Source organism: Sinocyclocheilus grahami, unplaced genomic scaffold, assembly GCF_001515645.1.
Source record: "Sinocyclocheilus grahami isolate Dianchi unplaced genomic scaffold, SAMN03320097.WGS_v1.1 scaffold1687.1, whole genome shotgun sequence".
NCBI classification, from domain to species: Eukaryota; Metazoa; Chordata; class Actinopteri; order Cypriniformes; family Cyprinidae; genus Sinocyclocheilus; species Sinocyclocheilus grahami.
In genome coordinates this window covers 44,238-53,551 of record NW_015506866.1, presented here as the reverse complement: position 1 = coordinate 53,551, position 9,314 = coordinate 44,238, and the positions used below count along the sequence as shown (strand labels likewise).

The 9,314-nt window shown below is 42.8% G+C and overlaps 1 protein-coding gene and 1 long non-coding RNA gene across 4 annotated transcripts in view; one reads left to right on the top strand and one right to left on the bottom strand.

The window, feature by feature from the left end:
- LOC107572054 (uncharacterized) overlaps positions 1-332 on the top strand; it is a 4,047-nt gene extending 3,715 nt beyond the window's left edge. For all 3 annotated transcript variants that reach the window (XR_001607277.1, XR_001607279.1, XR_001607278.1), the window contains exon 2: positions 123-332. This is a non-coding gene — a long non-coding RNA (uncharacterized lncRNA). The remainder of the gene's footprint in view (positions 1-122) is intronic.
- Positions 238-8,914, bottom strand: LOC107572052 (pyrroline-5-carboxylate reductase 1, mitochondrial-like). The gene is made up of 8 exons (XM_016258453.1): positions 8,791-8,914; positions 8,244-8,327; positions 7,517-7,587; positions 4,252-4,431; positions 3,513-3,734; positions 2,409-2,501; positions 2,061-2,224; positions 238-856 (listed from the first exon to the last, which is right to left on the bottom strand). The coding sequence occupies exons 2-8, from the start codon at positions 8,308-8,310 to the stop codon at positions 697-699; spliced, it is 957 nt and encodes a 318-aa protein (XP_016113939.1). The 5' UTR covers positions 8,311-8,327; positions 8,791-8,914; the 3' UTR covers positions 238-696.
- Between the last annotated feature and the right edge of the window lie 400 nt (positions 8,915-9,314).

The window sequence follows — 9,314 nt, the reverse complement described above, 5'->3', positions numbered from 1 at the left end:
GGATTTGAGTTGTTGCCAGGGCGTTGCTATAGGGGATTTGAGTTTTTGTCAGGGTGTTACTATAGGGTGCTTTGAGCTGTTGCTATAGGGGGATTTGAGTTTTTGTCAGGGCATTACTATAGGCTGTTATGCATCGTTGCCAGGTTGTTGCTATAGGGTTGCTATGGGGTTTCGGTAGTTGCCAGGACCTTGCTATAGAGTGTTTAGAGTTGTTGCCAGGGTGTTGTTATAGGGTTATCAGGGCATTGCTATAGGGTGTTTTGAGGTTTTGCCAGGGCATTGCTATAGGGTGTTTAGAGTTGTTGCCAGGGCGTAGCTTAAGGAAGTTCTGATATCTTGTTAACCAAAACAAAATCAACAAGTCTGACAGTTCATGTGTGCAAAACGTGAGTCAAAATATGTCATGCGTCCAGTTTCATCCTAGAACAAAGTGACCATAGACATAAAAACCCATCTGGAAACGATTTCCATTATTCCCTTTGAATTTTCATGGACTTTAAAGATATGAAGGTGTTAATAATAATAATAATAATAATGTTAATAACACTCTTTATGACACGTGTTTCCCGGTGTAATACTGTACCAGTGTAACAGGAGGCGCACTGTCAGCACAAGCACAGACCCATAATGCATTCAATCTGAATGTGTGTGTGGACAGGCAGCACAGTTCTTGTATCGTCCTGTGTGTGCGTGTGTTCACTTCTTGACGCCGCTCCTGTTGTTGAACAGGTTCACTCTGCTCTTGGTGGCGACTGATGTGGACGAGACGCCCGGCTGCTGCAGCACTTTATCCAGCGTTGTCTTCTTGATGGCGGCGGGGGAGATCTTCTCCTGATCGGCCAGAAACTGCAGCTCCCTGCGAGGAGGAAAACAGGAGGTGTGAGCGACTAACAGACATGAAACAGACTACTCTAACTAGACTACAAATGTGTGGTTTGAGAAGCTGAAATGAGCTAGAAAGCAGCTTACAGAAGGCCAGTATAACGCCAAAGAATACGCTCAGGAGAAATGAGCAAAAACTGTTCTCTTGGGGTGTCTTTCCACCTTATTTAACACTAAAAAGTACATATTGTTAAATCAAGAGTACATGTTACTACTCTAAAGCACTAGCATGCAAACTTTAGGTTCACTTCACAAGCATTTAATTTGAATTTGTGTGTATCTGAACATAGTTTTTAATCAAAAGTCTTTACCTGCCAAAATAAAAGTTATAACTTGAGAAAAGTTATATTATTATTGCACTGTAGAATGTACTTCTCAAAGTTATAATATATAATAAAAATATATGAGGGAATTTCACACAATTTTTCATCCATGTTTTCCTTTGAACAGTAAACCTCTGTTGTGCAGCAGATTGTTTGTTAAAAAAAAAAAAAAAGGAATTGTTGAATTGTCATTTGAAGTGTAGATTAATTAAATTAAGGAATTATGTTTATAGATTAATTTTATTACCACCATTTTAAATAAATTTGTGTTAAATAAGAAAATTTAAAACTAAATGTATGAGAAAATAAAACATTTAATTGGGCCATATTATAGAAACATTTTTAAGTTTTATAAAATTAAATTGATTTGACATGCTTTTTGATTGTTAAAATGTAACCATTAAAATTAATTACAGAAAAATTTAATTTGGGGGAAAAAATAAAACAGATTTCATAAAGATTTTCATAGGGCCCTAAAATTTGATAAATTGTAGTTAAACTCTATACATTTCATAATTTTAATTAAACATGCTTTAACCATTAATTTAACCAAACTAAATCCAGAAAAATTAAAGCACATTTCAAGGCTTTAAAGCTGTAGTACCCCGAAAGGCAAAATATGTGCAATTGTTTTCTGACAGTAAACAGCATGAAGTTAATTGAACACTTATTATTTTGCTCAATATTTCCTCAAAACTCCTTAAAAGAAAAATGTGCATGATCCATAAGGCCATCAGCGTTTGGCACACTTGTGTTAATCAGCCAATCCAAATGATCCCAGCAGAGTCAGCTGATTAATCGCTCTCTTACGAACACAAACCCGACAGAAACCCAGTATTAAGCAGCTGAGGTCACCTGGTCCGGATGCAGGAGGCCTCCACGGCGTTGATGAGGAGACTCCGGAAGCCTCCGCTCTCCAGAAAGTGCAGTGCGTGGATGGTAGCGCCACCTGGTGAGCAGACGTTGTCCTTCAGCTGTCCCGGGTGCTGCTCCGAGTCCAGAAGCATCTTAGCTGCTCCCTAAGACAGAACGAAGACAAGCGTGTTTCTCACCACCAATACTTCACACGACAAACACGTGCCGCACTGGTGATGGAGGAGTTTCACAATGCACAAAAAGAGCATAAAGTTCTTTAATAGATGCAGAATTTGTGTGTAATGTTTGCATCATGCACTGCATGAGATCTTGAGTTATATGACGTACCAGTAAAGCTTGTGCTCCCAGTCTGACCGCCAGTCGCCGTGGCAACCCCATCTTCACCCCGCCGTCAGCCAGAGCATCAAGAGCCGTGAACGCCTGACAACAAGCACACACACAATGCATGAAGTGTTTTACATCATCTCTACTAGACACACAGTTAGTGTTTATTTATTTATTTATTTCTAACACCATGTCAGGAGCAGGGCTACATTCATATTGAAAGAAAACAAAACATTTAGGATTTTATACTCTATACAATTTTTTTTTAAATACATCTATTAGACGTTACACTTCCAGTCAATAGTTTGGAATTAAGATTTAATGTTGTTTTCTCTTCTGCTCAGCAAGCCTGAATTTATTTGATAAAAAATGTGAAATATTATTATAATGTAAAACAGCTGTTTTCTCTGTGAATATCTGTTAAACTGTAATGTATTTCTGTGATGCGCAGCTGTATTTTCAGCATAATTCCTCCAGGCTTCAGTGTCACATGATATTCAGAAATCAATATAATATGCTGATTATTAGAAACATTTCTGATTATTATCAATGTTGAAAACAGTCGTGCTGCACAATATTCTTGTGGAAACTGTGATACACTACCATTCAAAAGTTTTAGGTGAAATAAAAAGAACATAAATTCATACTTTTATTCATCAAAGATTTACTTTCTACTCATCTGTGAATCCTGAAAAATAAAATGTATCACAGTTTCCACAAAAATATTGTGCAGCACGACTGTGTTCAACATTGATAATAATCAGAAATGTTTCTAATAATCAGCATATTATACTGATTTCTGAAGATCATGTGACACTGAAGACTGGAGGAATGATGCTGAAAATACAGCTGCGCATCACAGAAATACATTACAGTTTAACAGAGATTCACATAGAAAACAGCTGTTTTACATTTTAATAATATTTCAAATGTTTTACAGTATTTTTGATCAAATAAATGCAGCCGTGCTGAGCAGAAGAGACTCTTTCAGAAACATTCTTGATTATTCCGTTTGACTTTTGAGCAGTAGAGTCTCTCCTGGTAAAACACGGTTTACATTAGATTCAGAGCAGTGCAGTATGTAGGTCTTTCGGTGTAAATGCTCACGTAAGCAGGTCCGCTGCCGCTGAGGCCCGTCACGGCGTCGATCAGATCCTCCTCAACTTCGGTGCAGAAGCCCACGCTGGCCATCAGCTGCTCCAGGAGCTTCCCGTCCTCCACCTCGGCATGAGTTCCTGTGGCGTAAACCGTCGCTCCCTCACGCACCACCACCGGCGTGTTCGTCATGCAGCGCATCACTTTAGGAGCCGCGCGGTACTGGAGCAGCTTCTGCACACACACACACACACGTCAGGATCACACACACATCAGGATCACACACACGTCAGGATCACTCACACGTCAGGATCACTCACACATCAGGATCACTCACACATCAGGATCACACACACGTTAGGATCACTCACACACACACACACACACACACACACAAGTTAAAAACGTCTTAATGCTGGATGTGTTTCAGCTTTTGTCTTCTCCAGATGTTAACTGATGGACTGGAGTGCTGTGGATTATTGTGATGTTTTTATCAGCTGTTTGGACTCTCATTCTGACGGCACCCATTCACTTGCAGTGAGACACTGATGCAATGCTACATTTCTACAAACCTGATGAAGAAACAAACTCATCCTGATCTCTGAGGGTGAGCACATTCATTTTCAGGTAAACTATTATTTTTAAACCCACAGGTGCGTAGAGAAGTAAACGAGTTGTTAATGACGTCACTAAAAGCATTGTGTGCATCAGTAAAGCAATCGTCCTAATGTTTAAGTGGCGTGTCTTGCACCTTCTCAATAGAGCTGATAGTGACTCCAGCGGCGCAGGAGACGATCAAGTGACGGTCCTCGATATCTGGACCGATTTCATCCAGAACGAACGGGATGATGTGCGGTTTGACGGCCAGGAATAGAACATCGCTCTTGTGTGTCGCTTCTTTGTTGCTGGTAGTGAAATTGATGCCCATTTTCTGAGAAAGCATCAAGGAAGGTGAGAAGAACATGTTATACTATAAACAGCAGACGGCTCAAAACACACTCTCACACACACTCTCTCACACACACTCTCTCTCACACACTCTCTCTCTCACACACACTCTCACACACACACACTCTCACACTCTCACACACACTCTCACACTCTCACACACACTCTCACACTCTCACACACACTCTCACACTCTCACACACACTCTCACACTCTCACACACACTCTCACACTCTCACACACACTCTCACACTCTCACACACACTCTCACACTCTCACACACACTCTCACACTCTCACACACACTCTCACACTCTCACACACACTCTCACACTCTCACACACACTCTCACACTCTCACACACACTCTCACACTCTCACACACACTCTCACACTCTCACACACACTCTCACACTCTCACACACACTCTCACACTCTCACACACACTCTCACACTCTCACACACACTCTCACACTCTCACACACACTCTCACACTCTCACACACACTCTCACACTCTCACACACACTCTCACACTCTCACACACACTCTCACACTCTCACACACACTCTCACACTCTCACACACACTCTCACACTCTCACACACACTCTCACACTCTCACACACACTCTCACACTCTCACACACACTCTCACACTCTCACACACACTCTCACACTCTCACACACACTCTCACACTCTCACACACACTCTCACACTCTCACACACACTCTCACACTCTCACACACACTCTCACACTCTCACACACACTCTCACACTCTCACACACACTCTCACACTCTCACACACACTCTCACACTCTCACACACACTCTCACACTCTCACACACACTCTCACACTCTCACACACACTCTCACACTCTCACACACACTCTCACACTCTCACACACACTCTCACACTCTCACACACACTCTCACACTCTCACACACACTCTCACACTCTCACACACACTCTCACACTCTCACACACACTCTCACACTCTCACACACACTCTCACACTCTCACACACACTCTCACACTCTCACACACACTCTCACACTCTCACACACACTCTCACACTCTCACACACACTCTCACACTCTCACACACACTCTCACACTCTCACACACACTCTCACACTCTCACACACACTCTCACACTCTCACACACACTCTCACACTCTCACACACACTCTCACACTCTCACACACACTCTCACACTCTCACACACACTCTCACACTCTCACACACACTCTCACACTCTCACACACACTCTCACACTCTCACACACACTCTCACACTCTCACACACACTCTCACACTCTCACACACACTCTCACACTCTCACACACACTCTCACACTCTCACACACACTCTCACACTCTCACACACACTCTCACACTCTCACACACACTCTCACACTCTCACACACACTCTCACACTCTCACACACACTCTCACACTCTCACACACACTCTCACACTCTCACACACACTCTCACACTCTCACACACACTCTCACACTCTCACACACACTCTCACACTCTCACACACACTCTCACACTCTCACACACACTCTCACACTCTCACACACACTCTCACACTCTCACACACACTCTCACACTCTCACACACACTCTCACACTCTCACACACACTCTCACACTCTCACACACACTCTCACACTCTCACACACACTCTCACACTCTCACACACACTCTCACACTCTCACACACACTCTCACACTCTCACACACACTCTCACACTCTCACACACACTCTCACACTCTCACACACACTCTCACACTCTCACACACACTCTCACACTCTCACACACACTCTCACACTCTCACACACACTCTCACACTCTCACACACACTCTCACACTCTCACACACACTCTCACACTCTCACACACACTCTCACACTCTCACACACACTCTCACACTCTCACACACACTCTCACACTCTCACACACACTCTCACACTCTCACACACACTCTCACACTCTCACACACACTCTCACACTCTCACACACACTCTCACACTCTCACACACACTCTCACACTCTCACACACACTCTCACACTCTCACACACACTCTCACACTCTCACACACACTCTCACACTCTCACACACACTCTCACACTCTCACACACACTCTCACACTCTCACACACACTCTCACACTCTCACACACACTCTCACACTCTCACACACACTCTCACACTCTCACACACACTCTCACACTCTCACACACACTCTCACACTCTCACACACACTCTCACACTCTCACACACACTCTCACACTCTCACACACACTCTCACACTCTCACACACACTCTCACACTCTCACACACACTCTCACACTCTCACACACACTCTCACACTCTCACACACACTCTCACACTCTCACACACACTCTCACACTCTCACACACACTCTCACACTCTCACACACACTCTCACACTCTCACACACACTCTCACACTCTCACACACACTCTCACACTCTCACACACACTCTCACACTCTCACACACACTCTCACACTCTCACACACACTCTCACACTCTCACACACACTCTCACACTCTCACACACACTCTCACACTCTCACACACACTCTCACACTCTCACACACACTCTCACACTCTCACACACACTCTCACACTCTCACACACACTCTCACACTCTCACACACACTCTCACACTCTCACACACACTCTCACACTCTCACACACACTCTCACACTCTCACACACACTCTCACACTCTCACACACACTCTCACACTCTCACACACACTCTCACACTCTCACACACACTCTCACACTCTCACACACACTCTCACACTCTCACACACACTCTCACACTCTCACACACACTCTCACACTCTCACACACACTCTCACACTCTCACACACACTCTCACACTCTCACACACACTCTCACACTCTCACACACACTCTCACACTCTCACACACACTCTCACACTCTCACACACACTCTCACACACACTCTCACACTCTCTCACACACACACACACACACACACACACACACACACACACATGGTTCAGGTTTACACACCCGCAGGCCGGAGACTGTCGGCAGATCTGTGTCCGGTGAACTCGCTGTGATTCTGTTCGCCGCAATTACACCTGAAAAACAGACAAACAAGGATGAAATATGAGGAGTGAACCGATTCAGAAACCAAAAACAACAAGACGTGGAATAAATACCACTATGACACTTTAACTGCGTGGTTTGTCATTTCTGGAGCTTCACAGACATGGACACTACGAACTAGTTACTGCATGAACCACAGAAATATGATGGCCAAAAGATATGCTCTTCTGCTCAGCAAGGCTACTGTAAAATACTGTAAAAATTTTAAATATTATTACAATGTAAAATAGCTGTTTTCTATGTGAATCTCTGTTAAAGTGTAATGTATTTCTGTGATGCGCAGCTGTATTTTCAGCATCATTCCTCCAGTCTTCAGTGTCACATGATCTTCAGAAATCAGTATAATATGCTGATTATTAGAAACATTTCTGATTATTATCAATGTTGAAAACAGTCGTGCTGCACAATATTTTTGTTTAAACCGTGATAAAACCACAGAAGACAGCTGTTTTAGATTCTAAAAATATTTCAACATTTTTTTAGTATTTTTGATGAAATAAATGCAGCTTTGCTGAGCAGAAGAGCAGGTATTTTGACCAGTAGTGTATGTAAACAGGGTCCTGATCAGTCGAGAGACTAAAGTTCATTAGTCAGTGTTAGTGGACGGTCATCTCGACCCGTTTCTGACCCGCCGCTGTGAAGCCCTTGACCAGGGCATGTGCCAGCTGACCCGCTCCGATGAAGCCCACACTCATCCTGATGACAGACACACCTGAAAAAAACACAACATGAATAAAAATGACATATTTCATCTGAAGCAACGTGCATTGCATGGCATTAAAAATATGCTTATTCAGTTCATGCATTGATTGGGAATCAAAACCATAACCTTGGCATTGATAGTATCATGATCTACTGTTAACACAGAACCTGTTATAAAGCTGGAGGAAAATAATAAATTGCAATAATTATGTAACATCAATTGCACTTATTTGTTACATTGTAGCAGAGATTACAGTCATAATATACGCTACACTGCAAAATCAAATCCATTTGCATAATTTATTTAGATTCACTGTACATCAACTAAAGTAATATTGTTATTACACACAATAAAATACACTCTAGATAGGTTGTTATTGTTAGTATAATCAGTGCATATGAATGATGATTCCTTATGCTGTCATTATCATGACTGTCTAAATATTTCATCATCTTAGGAAATATTTTCTCACCTCCGCCGAGATTCACGGTGAACGGAAGATTCGGTTCGGTGTTCTAGTTTATCAAACGATGAAGACACTAATTGATGTCAACGTGGCTTCCTTCCCTCTATGTGCAGCGCGACGGCGCACTGACTGACGCACGGACGGACCAATGAGAGACGAGATGCTGTCGCGTCAAACCAATCAGCGCAGCGGATACAGCGAGGGCGGGGTTTGCAACAGAGCGGTCTTATTGCATCAGTTCCCGTAGAAAAAAAGGCTGCGTGTGTGTGTGTGTGTGTGTGTGTGAGTGAGTGTGTGTGTGTGTGTGTGTGTGTGTGTGTTTATATTGACACGTCACACAACACTACTTGCATGTAGAAGTTAACTGGTAAAAAAACAATAAAAGCCTTTCCTACAAATTGCCATCATATTTTAAATTATACATTTAATAATAAATTAATAATAAATGTTTTTAACAACTCGCAAAGCACAAGTTGCTATAACTGGAACTTAAAATAAGACTATATTTGATCTTACTGGAACCAGGGTTA